The sequence below is a fragment of the Phyllobates terribilis genome, unplaced genomic scaffold (genome assembly GCF_046119375.1).
Source record: "Phyllobates terribilis strain yellow unplaced genomic scaffold, ASM4611937v1 Scaffold_1__5_contigs__length_1240528914, whole genome shotgun sequence".
Taxonomy (NCBI): domain Eukaryota; kingdom Metazoa; phylum Chordata; class Amphibia; order Anura; family Dendrobatidae; genus Phyllobates; species Phyllobates terribilis.
In genome coordinates, this window is record NW_027362761.1 from 537,593,535 (window position 1) to 537,610,784 (window position 17,250).

The following is a 17,250-nucleotide window of genomic DNA, read 5'->3' on the forward strand; positions in this document are numbered from 1 at the left end:
CAGCCACGGTGGATGAAGGGTATCTGATTGAATACAGATGTCATGCAGAGTGATGGCTGATGGTGAATGATGATTCATATCGGTAATCACATTCCATTTCGATCTATCAAACTCTCACTTGTTCTTCTTTTCTCTTTATTCCTTCACAGACCAGCCTATCAGTGTTACTGCCACCCGCCCGCAGGTGCCTATCGGAGACATCCCGTACACCCTGAGCCTGAGCGCTCACTTCCAGTCTGCATACGGCATTGCCAAGATAGTGTCCAACTGTGAGATCAGCCCTGTGGAGTACACGAATGAGGACAAGACCACCGCCAAGGTGAGGGAGCAACTGGGGAACATGTCGACTAGATAAATCCTAAAGTAATGTTTTGTATGTTTTTCTTGCCCCTGCTACCATATTTTAGGATGAGGTCTCTATTTTTCTGATATGAAGAAGAATAAAATCACATGCTTCCCACTCACATGATGAGATTCTGGCTGCCTGCAGCCACCACTAGGGGGAGCTGAGGAGCTTACTGAATAATGATTAATCACAAAGTTTAAAGTGTAACTGTGCTTTTAAAAACAAGACATAGAGCTATGTCAGGAGCTTTGCGCTGGGGGAGTCCAGATGCTGAGACCTAGACTGATCACTAAAATAAGACAACAGAGCTCGGCGGTGAGTGCTGCTCTCCTCCGAAACTGAAGACGGTCTACATAGACTTTCTACTGATCCCTTCTTGAGTCTCAGAAGAGAGCAGCGCTTGCTGACCACTTCTGCTCCTTAGTTTTTATAATAATAATTATAATCTTTCTTTTTATATAGCGCCAACATATTCCGCAGCGCTTTACATACATTATCATTGCTGTCCCCATTGGGGCTCACAATCTAAATTAGGATGGTCTTAGTACTTGGACCCTATTAATAAAATCTTGAGACATGAATCTGTGACATATCAGATGTTTTCTGAAAGAGCAGTTACTCCATAATGAGAGTTGTATAAATCCGCATGCAGTGAGTGCCCCCTAGTGGCTGAGAACAGATAGAATTTGGCATGGCTACATAAAGGAGAAACTAAATTTTGGACCGGTTTATATTACAAAGCCTAAATATTTGGGTCAATTAATTAATTAAAGGTTAGGTGATAACTTGGTATTTGGTGGCGGTCCGACCATTGGGACCCCCACTGATCCCAAGAACAGAGTTCTGCGCTGGACTCTATCTCTGGCTGTCCCATAGAGAATGAATGCTGCCATGCTGTACATTTCTGACCATTGCTCCATTCCCAGTGGTTGGACCCTCCACCAATCAGCAAGTTATCACCCGTCCTGTGGATAGATAATAACATGTACAGATAACCCTTTAAGAAATCCCAAAGACAAATTTGTAATTTTTGTGCTTGCGAAGAAAAGTAATATGCATTTTCAGTGGCTGTGGAATCATGGATCTGATTAGAAATGTAATTCCATTATAGATGATATAGATGTTCCACACGTCTACAGTGATTGCATGTGATGTTCTTATGTTTGGTCTTCAAACATTTCCAGGTATCACTGGCTGAGGGACACAAGTTTCAGCGAGATGTTGAGCTCCTCGCTTATTACTCAGAGGTGAATAAACCAAGTGTGACTGTGGAGGCCGGACTTGTATCTTCTAATGCTGCCAAGGAGCCAAAATCAGGTGATTTATATTCCGTGTACCATGTCCCTACCTGCTCTGTTCACACTTCAGGTACAGGTGTCAGGATACAGTAGAACTTTTCAATACTAATTTCACCCCTTCCAGTTTGAGCATTTTTCCTTTTTAGAGTTTACTTTTTTTCTTCGCCTTCCAAGAACCAAAACATTTTTATTTTTCGGTCCACATTGTTTTGCTGGACGAGTTGTACTTTTGAATGTCACCATCGATTTTATCATGTGATTTACTGGACAGGGAGGAGAAAACTTCAAAGTGCGGCAAAATAACAAAAAAGGCATATTTCCGCTATTTTTTTTATACACTGCGTTCATTATACAGTAAAAATGACATGACACCGTTATTTTACAGGTTAGTACAATACAACACTAGCACATTATTGTCGTATATAGCAATATTGCCATGGGCTGGCTCTCATAGAAGCACAAGTCTTGAGTGACGAAGGTCTTCAGCAGGTCCCCGGCCGTCATAACAACCCATCGGCGGCCCACCTTTACGTCACAGTGGGGCTGATGAGCAGTTAAAATTACGCGCCCCCATGCCGGTGAACTGTTAATGCCGCTGTCAGAAATTGATATCCGCATTTAACACGTTAACAGATCCTGGAAAACTCCACATGTAACCGAAGAGAACCGAACTTGTATCAATTGTGTCCACACACGGCATCCTCTGCATCCCGTGGATCCTGAAAGCTGATGATGGCAAACGGTGCAGCGCCGCTTCCCTCCCGCAACTCTTCAGATCGATGATACGGATCCCCCCATACCAATGGAACAACTCCTCCAGCTCCTTCTCCCGTACATAGGCCGATAAACTACCCACATAAATGCGCCCATCCCCAGAGCGCTGACCCCCAGTTAGGGGGATGGTCACTTGGTGGCCTGGTAAATGGCGTTCTGGTTGGAGAATATCTGTGCTGACCAGGGTGATGGAAAAACCAATGTCACTGGGCCTCCTCCCTGATGTCATCTACCTCCCCCAGGTCATGTTTCTTCATGGTAACAATCATTGTATTTTGCCATTACTCACCACTGGTGGGGGGTTAGTCAGCCTGTTGAGATAGCTCTGTTCCTTCTCTGCTGACGCAGTGGGAACTGGTCCTGGGCTTCGGGTTACAACATTGGCCCAGTGGCACACCAGCCCTGCTCTTAGGTTGTTTCCCAGCAACACATCTACCGGTAGGCGCCGCACTACTCCTACATCCACCATTCCATGACTGTGACCCCAGTCTAAATGTAGTCCGGCCCTTCGAATGTTCAGAGATTCTTCTCTGGCCACGTTGGCGGGAACAATACGTTGGTCCGGTACTAGATGTTCTTTGATCAATGTGACTGAAGCTCCAGAGTCACAGAGCCCCTCAGCCTCCAAGCCCACTCCCCAGACCAGCTGTAAATGCTGGTTCATGGTAGCTGAGGTGTCCCATCTAGTCCGAAACACTTGTCCTTGTACCACATATGCCTCTTCCGGTCGGGGTAGTGGGATCCTCTACCCATCAGCATTCCAGCCCCATTGCAGCACATTGTTCACCATTTGGGAATGTGGATTAGAACGTTCCCGGCATTTCCTGGCAAAGTGTCCCATGTGTCCACAGTTATGGCTGCTTAACCCCTCTCGCCTGGACACGGGTCGCACTTAAGGGCCACCCCCTCTTTGTGAAGTCCGGAATCCCCGCAGTTTCTCCTTTCGTTGGTCCATGGGTCACACTGGCTTCCCTCTAAGCCCCTGTTTCCAACTCGCTAGGGCTGTTTCCAACTCCACATAGCCCGGGTCGATTAGCAGACCAATCATCAGCCAATCTTGCAGCCTCATCCAGACTGAGTGGTTTTTTATCTGCAACCCATTCTTTCAAGTCACCTTGAGCTTCGACAAAAATTGTTCCAGCATGAATATATCCAAGACCTGTTCTGCTTCCCGAGCCCCGAATGCTTCTATCCACCGCGTGCATGCCATACGTAATGTGTTGACAAACTCCCAGTGCGTGTGTGTGCACTGGGCTTGTAAGTCTCCCGAAACTTCCGGTAGGTTTCAGGCGTGACGGTATTCCTCTCTAGTAATGCGCTGCGAACGGTATAGTAACATCTCTGATTCCCTGAAGACAAGTTATTAAAAGCTTCTATTGATTTTCCAGTCAGGCCAACACTCAAAAATCTGGGCCAGTCACTGACTGACATCTCATGCAGCAGGCAGAGGTTCTCAAATAACCGGAGATGTTCATCAATATCCGAAATGACCTCATTGAACTGTAGTATGTCACAGTACCTTAAAGATGCGGGCCACTCTCTCCGGTTATCTACTGTCATCTGCGATGGGGTGGATGAGGGTACTGCTACATGCACATCCAGATATTTGCTTACCAGTGCCGCCCGCTATATCTCGGTGGCCTGCTCTCCTAGCACGGCAAGCATCCTCCTCAACTCAGTCGGTTGATCATCTGCCATATTGATGACTACCCTGAGCTGTGTTCACTCAATGGCGCTGCCCCCCTGCACGTATGAACTGACCTCCTCCTGTGAGTGTTCACAGTCCCAGTCGGCCAAGCTCTATATTAGGGTCTCCCGGTTGTCCTCCGGCAAGCACTCTAGCTCTGTCCCAGAGCAAAGAGCTTTCAGCTCCTCCTTCTTGAGCCTCTTGTAGATGGGGGTCTGCCATCTCTTCTGTCAAGTCAACGCTCAGTAACTTTCCCTGGTACACTTGTGAAGATCTGAGGTTGTGGGTTGTAATAGTCACCTAGGCAGGTTAACGATACAATTATTTTGTATTCTTTACGTTCATTGTCTTACTGCAGTTCCGAGTAGATGGCCATGATGCAATGCCCTCCAGTACACAAGATACCAACATCTGGCCAGTAGTTCCACTGCCCCTGTACCAGGCGATACCCAATGTCTCCCACCTTTTGGTTGGCCCACAGATTTTGAATCTCCATACAGTATAGTCTGCAGTCACAGTCCATGTTCCTCCAGATGACAGATATCACGACCCTAGCACGTAAATCCCACTCCAGCCAGTAGCAACATTCCTTAAGATAGTTTCTCACATCCAGTCGATAGATATCACGACCGTAGAACGTATATCAAGCTCCAGCCAGCATCCCCTCTCCAATCTCCATAGGCAGTCATCCCTGGGCACCACGACCTGAGAAAAAGATCCTCTTTCCTAGACGTCATAACACCAACTGAACTCACAAAACATGTGGCCTTTTCTTCTCCCTCTCCTGGGATCCGCCTCCTGGATGGGCAGAACTGTTCACACCCTCCCCCTTAAACAATTGCTGAAGAATGCTCCAGAAGACCAGTCTCCAGCCTGTCTGCAGGGTTGTGTATTAGGCCCCCTGCAGAGGGGAACAAAGACACACATACCCTCACCAGATGCAGGCCTGAAATGCTTATGTAGGCCTTATGTATACATGAGATCCAACCCACATGTCTTCCTCTGCTTACTGTCACTGAATGGAAATATTACTTTGTGAGGCTGCACACTTTCCAGAAGAGATTTGTGCACCTTAAACTGAGAAACAAGCAAATCTCTAATAAAACACAACAATAAGATCGACGGACCGGTGCTCCGTGCTGGAAAAAGTCTGCATCCCTTAGATCCGTGTATTCCTCTCTATGTGCATTGGTCCAATAGTCTTTAAAGCACAGCCAGCTCCTCACACCTCTCAAGCGTATGTCCACAACAGTGTCCACAAGCGCAGGGACAGTTCAGGCTGCTGCCGGAGCAGTTTCAGCGGATCTTGAGAGTATCGGACCTCCACCAATCTTATATTGAGATGAGTCGTCAATTGTTAGATCCTGTAAAACCCTTTTAACAATCTATGTGGCCCATGTCTCCAGAAGCACAAACTGGACACTATATATTAGGCACTAAAATGGTGTATTCACAATTTTCACTCTGCAATATCCATTGCACACTAATTTCTTGAAAAGTTCAGTGGAATCAAAGTAGTCATTACACCCCTAGATGATTTCCCTGAGTGTAATTTGCTAAATGGGGTCACTTTTGTGGATTTCTACTGTTTTGGAAGCTTTGGAGCTCTGTAAATGGTGCCCACAAACTACTCCAGGAAGCTCTCCACCCTAAAAGCTAAATGGCGCACTCTCTCTTCTTAGTCCTGCCATACGCCCAAACAAAAGTCTATGACCACATACAGGGTTCTGCTGCATTCGAAAAAAAATGCTTTATAAATGATTGGGTCCATTTCCTCATATTATTCTTTGTGAAAATTAAAAATTTGGGGCTAAAACAACATTTTGGTGTAAAAAAACATAATTTTTCATTTTCACGTTCCAATGTTATAAAATTCTGAGAAGCAAATGTGGTTGCAATATGCTCATCACATCCCTAGAAAATATCCTTGAGGGGTGTAGTTTCTAAAATCGGGTCACTTGTGGAGGTTACTGCTCTTGTGGCAGTACAAGAGCTCTACAAATGTGGCATAGTGTTCACAAACCATATGAGCAAAATCTGCTTCCCAAAACTGCACTCCTTTCTTTTGGAGCTACTATATGCCCAAACAGTAGTTTTCCCCAACATATGGGGAATTGGCGTACTCAGGAGAAATTGCCCTAGAAATTGGGTGGTCAATTTTCTCTTGTTTACTTTGTGAAAATGAAAAATTTGGGGCTAAAGCAACATTTTTGTGGGAAAAAAAATATTTTTTAATTTTTATGGCTCAATGTTACACAATTCTGTGAAGTGCCTGTGGGTTCAAGGTGCTCACCATACCTCTAGATAAATTCCTTAAGGGGTGTAGTTTCCACATTGGGGTCACTAGTAGGGAGTTTCTAGGGGCTCTGCAATCATGACATGGCGCCCTATCTACTGCAGCTAATTTTGCATTCCAAAAGTCAAATGGTGCTCCTTTCCGTCTGAGCTCTGCTGTTAGCCCAAACAGTAGTTTTCCACCACATATGGGGTATCAGTGTACTCAGGAGACATTGCACAACAAATTTTGTGGTTCTTTTTCTCCTGTTACCCTTGTGAAAATGAAAACATTGGGGCTAAAACAACATAGAATCATAGAATGGTAGAGTTGGAAGGGACCTCCTGGGTCATCTGGTCCAACCTCCTGCTCAAAGCAGGATTCACTAAATCATCTCAGACAGATATCTGTCCAGCCTCTGTTTGAAGACGTCCATTGAAGGGGAACTCACCACCTCTCGTGGCAGCCTGTTCCACTCATTAATCACCCTAACTGTCAAAAAGTTTTTTCTAATATCTAATCTGTGTCTCCTCCCATTTAGTTTCATCCCATTGCTTCTAGTCTTTCCTTGTGCAAATGAGAATAAAGATGATCCTTCTACAATGTGACAGCCCTTGACATATTTGTAGACAGCTATTAAGTCTCCTCTCAGTCTTCTTTTTTGCAAGCTAAACATTCCCAAATCCTGCAACCGTTCCTCATAGGACATGGTTTGCAGACCAGTCACCATTCTGGTCGCTCTTCTCTGAACTTGCTCCAGTTTGTCTATGTCTTTTTTAAAATGTGGTGCCCAAAACTGTACACAGTATTCCAGATGAGGTCTGACCAAAGAGGAGTAAAGTCCGATAATGACTTCACGTGATCTAGACTGTATGCTTCTGTTAATACATCCCAGAATTGTATTTGCCTTTTTTGCTGCTGCATCACACTGTTGACTCATGTTCAGTCTATGATCTATTAGTATACCTAAGTCTTTTTCACATGTACTGTTGCTTAGCTCTATTCCTCCCATTCTGTATATGCTTTTTTCATTTTTATTGCCCAGATGTAGTACTTTGCATTTTTCCCTGTTAAAAACCATTCTGTTGGTTGCTGCCCACTGCTCCAGTTTATTTAGGTCTTTTTGAATCCTCTCTCTCTCTTCTCTAGTATTAGCTATCCCTCCTAGCTTTGTGTCATCAGCAAATTTAATCAGTTTACCCTCAATTCCTTCATCTAAATCATTGATAAAGATGTTGAACAATACAGGTCCCAGGACGGAGCCCTGTGGTACCCCACTTGAGACATTCATCCAGCTGGATGTGAAGCCATTTACAACCACCCTTTGAGTCCGATCACTAAGCCAGTTATGAATCCACCTAACAGTTGCCTGGTCCATTGCATACTTGGTCATTTTTTCAATAAGGATGGTGTGAGATACTTTGTCAAATGCTTTGCTGAAGTCAAGATATACTATATCTACAGCATTTCCCTGATCCACCCAGTCAGTGATTCTGTCATAGAAGGAAATTAAGTTAGTCTGACATGACTTGTTAGTTACAAACCCATGCTGACTCTGGTTAATCACTTCATTCTTATCCATGTACTTACATACATGTTGTTTAATAATTTGTTCAAAGATCTTTCCTGGTATAGAAGTCAGACTCACCGGCCTATAGTTCCCTGGGTCCACCTTCTTCCCCTTTTTGAAGATAGGAACAACATTTGCTCTTCTCCAGTCTTCTGGGACTTCTCCTGTTCTCCAAGAATTTTCAAAGATTATGGAGAGTGGTTCTAAAATTTCTTCTACGATCTCCTTCAGTACTCTGGGGTGTAATTCATCTGGACCTGGAGACTTGAACTCATTTATGTTAGCTAAATATTCCCTCACAATCTTTCTGTTTACAGATAACTTGGATTCCTCTATTCCTTTAAAAGGACAGTGAAGATCAGTTGATGTTACATTTTCTTTCTGAGAGAAAACAGATGCAAAATAGGAATTAAAAAGTTCGGCCTTCTCAACATCTTCTCTTACCATTTCTCCATTTTCATCCTGTAAAAATCCTATAGCATCTTTGACTTTTCTTTTACTTTTGACATACCCCCAAAATCCTTTTTTATTGCTTTTGACATCTCTTGCAAGCCTTAATTCATTGTCAGCTTTAGCTAACCTGATACGTGCCCTGCAGGATCTGCAGACTGCATTATAATCTTCTTTTGATATGCCTCCCTCTTTCCATTTCATAAACATTTCTTTCTTTCTTTTTAGCATGTGTTTAAGTTCTGTGTTCATCCATCCTGGTTTCCTTAAATGCTTCCCATTCTTCCTACTTTTCGGGATTGTTAACGATTGTGCTTTGAGAATCTCATTTTTAAAAATTTCCCATCCTTCCTGGACATTTTTGTCCTTAAGGACATCCAGCCATTGGATCCCTCCTATTCTCTTTCTGAGTCTCTTAAAATCTGCCTTTCTAAAATCTAACCTTGAAGTTTGAGTCTTCACATGCCTTCCTCCTCTAGTTATCCAAAATTCTATAATAGCATGATCGCTGCCTCCTAGGGTCCCAGCCACCTTTACCTCCTCAACCATTTCCTCCCTGTTTATAAGGATTAGATCCAAAGTAGCAGATCCCCTTGTTTTCTCCCCTACCTTTTGGAAGATAAAGTTGTCAGCAAGAGAGGATAAGAATTTGCTTGACCTGTTCGTTTTACTTGAGAGAGATTCCCAACAAATGTCTGGATAGTTGAAATCTCCCATGACCACTACGTCATATTTTTTGGAGAACTTGGTCATTTGATGCATAAAGAGTTCATCCATATCTTCAGCTTGCCCAGGTGGCCTGTAGTAAATGCCTACAATGGTGTCCTTTCCGTTGTTCTCTCCTTGTATTCTTACCCAAACAGTTTCCACAGAACTCCCAGTCTCTGAAGCTTCAATCTCTGTGCAGATATACGCTTTTCTAACATACAATGCGACACCTCCTCCTCGTTTATCAAGTCTGTTTCTTGCAAATAAGTTGTATCCTTTTAGCCTTTTATTCCAATCATGTGAATCGTCCCACCAAGTTTCAGTGATTCCAATGACATCATATTTCTTTTCCTGCATTAGTAGTTCCAATTCTCCTTGTTTGTTGCCCATGCTTTGTGCATTTGTATAAAAACATTTTAGTTTGTGATTGGTTTCTCTTCCTCCCATATTTGTATTATTTAGATTTTTTTTGTCTTTGTTCTTCCTTTCCACTTCCAGTAGCAGAGATCTCAATAGTATTTGTCAGCTGTATGGCTTTTTCTGGCCTTTTGCTTCCCTTCCCACATTGTTCTAGTTTAAAGCTCTTCTGATGAGTGTAGCAAGGCGATTCCAAATACATGTTTTCCAGTCTTCGTAAGGTGCACCCCATCTCTAGCAAGTAGTCCATCGTATAGGTAATTCATTCCGTGATCCATAAATCCAAATCCTTGTTGACGGCACCATTGACGTAGCCAGTTGTTCACCTGTAGAATCTTATTCCACCTGTAGAATCTTATTCCACCTCATTGTTCCATGGCCATCCACTGGGAGGATGGATGAGAAGACCACCTGCGCTCCCAATTCTTTCACTTTCTTGCCTAAGTCTTCAAAGTCACTGCAGATGGTTTCCAGGTCCTTTCTTGCGGTGTCATTTGTCCCCACATGTATTAGCAGGAATGGGTAGTGATCTGTATGTCTGAAGAGTCTTGATATCCTGTCAGACACATCTTTAATTTTTGCTCCTGGAAGACAGCACATTTCTCTTGAGGTTATGTCTGGTCTGCAGATAGCGGCCTCTGTTCCTCTTAACAGGGAATCCCCCATGACCACCACTCTCCGTTTTTTCTTCACAACATTCTTCTTTCTCCATCCAGGAGGATTCTGAGGGCTTACAAGGTTATTCATTGCTGGCAAAGTCTTATTTTGCTGTATTTCTTCATGGTTCTCCTGCGTGAGAGCCTGGTACTGGTTCCTGAGCAGTATGGGTGCTGACTGCCTCTCGATCCTCCTGCTTCTGTGGGTCACATGCTTCCATTCCTCTGTTTCGTCAGGTGCAGTTCGAATTTCTTCTCTTTCTGAATCATGAAGAGATAATTCTGCTCTGTCTAAGAACTGTCCACCTTCCTTAATGATTTTCAAGGTAGTTAACCTCTCTTCTAGATTTCGCAACTTTTCCTCCAACAGGGACACAAGCTTGCATTTCTGGCATGTGAAGTTTGGCTTTTCCACTGGCAAGTCTGTGAACATGTAGCAGGATATGCAGCTCACCAAATGGCTCCTGGACTCTTCCATGTTCTTACTGTTAATGTTCTGAAAACAGTGATAAAAGCTTAAAAAAAAAGCTTCAAAATGCGCGCGCCGGCTCGCGGAGACTCTTCACTTACCCCAAAATGCAGTGGGAATATGCAAATTATCTCCTCAGGACTCCTCCCCTGGTTTACCGATGTCCTCTTTTCAGCTCCAACAGCCAAAATCCAGTGTTCTTTGAGCTCGCGGAGACTCTTCACTTACCCCAAAATGCAGTGGGAATATGCAAATGATCTCCTCAGGACTCCTCCCCTGGTTTACCAATGTCCTCTTTTCATCTCCAACAGCCAGAATCCAGTGTTCTTTGAGCTCGCGGAGACTCTTCACTTACCCCAAAATGCAGTGGGAATATGCAAATTATCTCCTCAGGACTCCTCCCCTGGTAAGACTAAGCTGAATCCCTACGATGTAGCGGGCTGCCTGTTCCTAGAGAACAGACCTGCCTTAGTCCTCGGCTAGTCTGAACGAAGACCTATAGAATGAAGGGAATTTTTAGATTTTTTTTTTTCTAATAACTTCACTTAATCATCTTCACATATAAATATAGCAAATATTGAACCCTAAAGCCAACACTCCTAAGAGTCAAAGAGTTCACATAATAGTGCAGTATACCTTACCTTGCTGCACATGTGAAATAACATACAGTACTGCCACAGAAAAAATACCAGAAGCATGAACCAAAAAATAACCATTATCCTATGTACAGCCACATGTCAAATGCACGCAGCATGCAGTGCTAAGAATAGAGCCCACCCCAGGAAAATGATTGACAAGAAAAGGTCAATAGTTCAACAGCAATGGCAGAGATCACCACTGTGGAGAGTGTTGTAAACGCTCCCTCTAACTCAGATCTCGGCTCGCATCATAAAACAATAAATCAACTGAGCGATGACTCGTATCTCCGAAAAATTCATAAGTAGATGCGCTCTTTAGTTAAGGTATTACTGTTTATATATATATATTTTTTTTACACTTGGTACAGTTGTAATTTTCCCTCTCAGGGGACCAGAACCTGTGGTGGTTTGTCTGCACAATTCACTGCAATTTTGTATTTTGAAATTGACGATCTTTTATGAGTCACAGGCCTTAGGAATTCTATTACTGCAGACATGGCGGGCCTTCTCTCGGCACCCTCAGTCGTTTTGCGCAATGGGGCGATGGCTCCATGTTGGAAACCTTTTAAGTGATGCTTTCATGTTTTTGGGCGGACTTTGAATTCTTAAACTTTTGTGATCTGAGCTAGTTCCGATCACAGTAGGGTACCGGGAAAGTTTACAGAGAGGGCTCAACTCCTGTGCCATCTCCATATACAGTAATGGGGCAACTTTTTATTTTTATTTATTCTATTTCCTAAATCATCAGGACAAAATAAACACAAAAAAATAGAAAAATTGATTTTCCCCATCTGAAACTTTATGGGACGCCAGCAAAGCAAATTGTTAAATACTACCTGGTTTCATTCCCTTCTAGTTGCCTACAAGTTTTGGACTCTAGTTCAGCAAAAATTCCTCTCAAAATCTCACATTAGACGTGGTAAGTCCTCCTGGGATAATTCAGACTTATGTTGCTGTATTACATTAGTAACTTATAGTAACTGTGTCGTCGTCACCAATTATGGTCATTGGAGATCACACCTTCATGGGGGTTTCAATAAAACAAGAGGTTTTCATTTCTTTACATCAAAGAGAATAATTCCTGAGTTTATCAGATGATCACATCAGACGTCTCGGGTGATTATCAGCTCTGCTCTATTAGGACAAAGCTATAATCGGTGACCAGCCACGCTTCATTGTTTCGTAGTGTCCTAGCTCTTCTCGGCTCAAGTCCTGTTTCTTCCTTATACTTATCAATAAACTTTGCTGTTGTCACCACTGATCCATTACTCAACATCTTGCTGAGATTCTTTGTCTTCTGAACAAATTTTGACATAGAGTGTCTTTTTTTGGTTGACTGATCGAAACACATCATTGGGCTGCCATGAAATCACAAAATTCTCTTAAACTTTCTATATTTCAAGATTCATTTTTGTTGATCGACCCAGAACTTGTTATAATGCTAATTACCTCCCAATGATGCCATGATTTACTGCCTCTTTTGCATAATGTTGGTGAAGCAAAGCAGTGTTTAGTCTCAGTTAAAAAATTGCCACAATACAGCCAAAGCAAAGACAACTTGGAGGTTTTATCCACAGTGCATCAACCCAAGCTCAATATTCCTTGTTCTGGGCTTTGTTGCCATGGAACATGATGCATCAAGGTTTATTATTCATCAAGGTTTATTACTTAATCTCAGATAGGTCTCAATTCCTGAATATCATCAGACCTGTTCTTGTTCCATCCAGCCTCTTTTCCTGGCTTAATCCACCTTGTTCCTGGGTCTATCCCTGGCCCTTTCCTGGGCTCTGGAAAAACATGTGGTTGTCAGCTCAACAGTCTGGGCATGATGTATCCGGAGTCCTGGGAGCCATGCAAGGATCAAGTCAGGGCAGCTGCAGTAAATCATGGAAGAACGACAGGTTTGCAATCCAGCGTCAGCCTGCATTCCAAGTAGGTAAAGCTTAGTTCTTTTTAACATGACTATTAAATATTAAGTTTTACCTACTTGGAATGTAGCCCGACGCTGGATCGCAAACTTGTCATTCTTCCATGATTCCTGGACTCTGGTATTCTGGTTCCAGTATCTATGTCCCTGGAATCTGATTCCCCCCTATTCTTCTGGTTCTGAGTCCTGACCTGAACTTTAACACTGCATTTTTTGCCCCAGTCCTACTGGCTAAGAACTATGCCTTTGTCTGACTGTGCTGAAATCTCGTGCTCCTTTGACGTCCATCCTTGACTTTGTCTCTGACTTCTTTCCTTGGCTTTGTCTGACTATGCTTCAATTTCATGCCCCTTTGATGTCTATCCATGACTTTGTCACTGACTTCTATCCTTGGTTTTGTTTCTAACTCCTTTCCTTGGCTTTGTCTCTGACGTCTATCCTTGGCGTAGTCTCACTTCTATCCTTGGCTTTGTCTCTGACTTCTATCTTTGGCTTTGTCTCTGAAGTCTATCCTTGGTTTTGTTTCTGACTCCTTTCCTTGGCTTTGTCTCTGAGTCCTTTCCTTGGCTTTGTCTCTGACTTCTATCCTTGGATTTGTCTCTGACTTCTATCCTTGGCTTTGTCTCTGACTTCTATCCTTGGCTTTGTCTCTGACTTCTATCCTTGGTTTTGTTTCTGACTCCTCTCCTTGGCTTTGTCTCTGACTTATCTCTTTAGCTTTGTGTCTGACGTCCTTCCTCGGCTATGTCTCTGACTTCTATCCTTGGCTTTGTCTCTGACGTCTATCCTTGGTTTTGTTTCTGACTTCTTTTCTTGGCTATGTCTCTGACGTCCTTCCTCGGCTTTGTCTCTGACTTCTATCCTCGGCTTTGTCTCTGACTTCTATCCTCAGCTTTGTCTCTGACTTCTATCCTCGGCTTTGTCTCTGACTTCTATCCTCGGCTTTGTCTCTGACTTCTATCCTCGGCTTTGTCTCTGACTTCTATCCTCGGCTTTGTCTCTGACTTCTATCCTTGGCTTTGTCTCTGACTTGTATCCTTGGCTTTGTCTCTGACTTCTATCCTTGGCTTTGTCTCTAACTTCTATCCTTGGCTTTGTCTCTGATGTCTATCCTTTGGTTTTGTTTCTGGCTTATTTTCTTATCTCTCTCTCTGACTTAGCTTTGTGTCTGATTTCCTTCCTCGGCTTTGTCTTGTACTTCTATCCTTGGCTTTGTCTCTGACTTCTATCTTTGGCTTTGTCTCTGACTTGTATCCTTGGCTTTGTCTCTGACTTGTATCCTTGGCTTTGTCTCTGACTTGTATCCTTGGCTTTGTCTCTGACTTGTATCCTTGGCTTTGTCTCTGACTTCTATCCTTGGCTTTGTCTCTAACTTCTATCCTTGGCTTTGTCTCTAACTTCTATCCTTTGGTTTTGTTTCTGGCTTATTTTCTTATCTCTCTCTCTGACTTAGCTTTGTGTCTGACGTCCTTCCTCGGCTTTGTCTTGTACTTCTATCCTTGGCTTTGTCTCTGACTTCTATCTTTGGCTTTGTCTCTGAACTTCTATCCTTGGCTTTGTCTCTGACTTCTATCCTTGGCTTTGTCTCTGAACTTCTATCCTTGGCTTTGTCTCTAACTTCTATCCTTGGCTTTGTCTGTGACCTCTATCCTTTGGTTTTGTTTCTGGCTTATTTTCTTATCTCTCTCTCTGACTTAGCTTTGTGTCTGATGTCCTTCCTCGGCTTTGTCTTGTACTTCTTTCCTTGGCTTTGTCTCTGACTTCTATCTTTGGCTCTATATATGACTGTCTATCCTTGGCTTTGTCTCTGAAGTGTATATTTGGCTTTGTTTATCACTATTATCCTTGGCTTTGTGTCTGACTTCTATCCCAATTTTTGGCTTCTCTTTGTGCAGTTATGGATCTCACCCCTTTAACTGCTGATTTTAGCATGGAGTGATACTGTGGTGTAAATATACAGCTCCAAAAGGGGGGACGATTTTCAAACTAATCTGAAGGCAACATTTCATGTTATATTGGTCAAGTGTTCATTTACTTGGTTAGGGGAGGTTGTAAATTGTTTAACTCTCTTTGGAGTTGTCTATGAAAATAATATACATTTTTGTATAACAAATGTAAATTTTTTATCCAAATCATGTCCTTGAAGCCAATTGTGACCTGTGGAATGGGAGATGCTTAGAAATTATAGATGGTGCCTCACTAATTTGACCAGACATCGCTGGGAAGAAGCTCTCAAATGAACCACTTGGTTTGCTCTCTGAATTCCTAAGAAAAATGTAATCAAAAACATAATACACATTAAACATCTGAGGTCTATGGTAAAAAAAAAATGCCAAAAGTGGACAAAAAACATATCTAGAAAACACTGATTTAAAAAAAAAAACACAATCATGAAAAAATGCATATAAAGTGATAAAAAAGGCACCAATGAAAAAACAAGGTGGATGTCATGGAGATAATATGTTCCAATTATCTTCCAGGAAACATCTGATTTCTATATTTTAAAGACAAAAAAAAATCATATTAAGAATAAATGCCACTAAAAACACCATGTTTTTCCATAAATTATATTTGTAGAGGCTCCAAGTTGTTGTTTTTTTTAAACTTGTAGATGTGTCTGCCATTTGTCCAACAGCCTAGCACTGGTGTTATCAGCTGTATAGAGTGAAGATTTCCTTCACATATGACTTTAATTGTTTAAAGAGCTGAGTTTTGAAAGGTTTTTGTTTTTTTTTTTCATTAGCTTTTTATTTAATCATATCTCATTTTCCTCCACCCTATTTGATAACTTTGAGTTAATAGTGGGTATCCTCTGATTAGGATCAGCATCTTTTCGCTAGAGTGAAGAACGGAAACAGAGAGAGTCTCTTGTGTATGAAGGTCTGAGAAATGTCCAAATCAGACAACCCTTTATCTTATAGTTCTATGTCAGATACATATGAAATCCTCTTACATTTCCATCTTTTGCATGGGCCCATACATGTAGATCGTCTGGAGTTTTTTTTATTGTATGTGACTTATTTGATGTTTTCCTATTTTTCTTTTAGGACCTTTGATAAGCGAGACTGTCGCCATGTTGAACTTCTATCCCAGTTTCCCAGCTGCAGAAGGACCAACAAACCGTGGAGAGTTTATATTCGTGGTGGACCGGTCCGGGAGTATGGAGTGTCCAATGAATTCACAGCCAAATGCCCCACAACGTATTCAAAGCGCTAAGGTCAGTGAATGGATTCTGTGGGATCATTCATAGTGATCATCTACTGAGGTATATTCATCTGAATTTTCTGCATATTTTTTTGCTTTTCTTGGCTTTTATCATGTAGTTTTCTCTCTTATGCAGGAGACTCTGGTCCTTCTATTGAAGAGTTTGCCTCTTGGATGTTATTTTAATATTTTTGGATTTGGATCCCATTTTGAGTCTTTCTTCACGTGAGTTTAAATAGTCTTCCTTTTGATATCAAGTTTGCATAAAATATACATTTTTTTTGTAATTTTTTGGAGACATGGTGATGGTTGTGGATGGAGGTTTGAAATCTAACTTTTACAGTAACACTCATCTTGGAGGTCAATCATCAGCCACTTTTCTCCAATCCATCCTTCATTCATGTATTCATGGTTCCCCAGAATCCAATATGATGCCTGTTGCTTCATATTCTTTGTTTAGCAGCTTCATTGCTTTGATTATTTGTATTCTTTAGGGAGAGTAAGGAGTATACACAACAATCCATGGAAGAAGCTGTCAAGATGGTCAATGCAATGAACGCAAACTTTGGAGGAACAGAAATACTGAGACCCTTAAAGAAAATTTACGATACTTCTGGAAGGCCAGACCACCCAAGACAAGTATGTCACAATAGAATACATGACCCTACATTGCATTTGAATGATTCACAAGTGCTGGAATCCCTGTTTTACACTATAAATCCGAGTGTCATCCACCACAGAGGGCATCCATATAGAGGCAAGTATGCCAGATGTGCAAACCACCATGATCTAGTGGCTGAGGAACCAGGTGGTGGGATGACTGGTGTTGGA

The 17,250-nt window shown here is 42.3% G+C and overlaps 1 protein-coding gene across 3 annotated transcripts in view; it reads left to right on the forward strand.

The window, feature by feature from the left end:
- Positions 1-17,250, forward strand: part of LOC141268824 (von Willebrand factor A domain-containing protein 5A-like) — a 110,666-nt gene that overhangs the window by 20,505 nt on the left and 72,911 nt on the right. For 2 of the 3 annotated variants that reach the window (XM_073680353.1, XM_073680354.1), the window contains exons 5-10: positions 150-319; positions 1,531-1,663; positions 12,145-12,207; positions 16,263-16,432; positions 16,556-16,644; positions 16,914-17,058. In XM_073680353.1, the coding sequence (XP_073536454.1) occupies positions 150-319; positions 1,531-1,663; positions 12,145-12,207; positions 16,263-16,432; positions 16,556-16,644; positions 16,914-17,058 (770 nt within the window). The remainder of the gene's footprint in view (positions 1-149; positions 320-1,530; positions 1,664-12,144; positions 12,208-16,262; positions 16,433-16,555; positions 16,645-16,913; positions 17,059-17,250) is intronic. The other variant, XM_073680355.1, reaches the window with a different exon arrangement.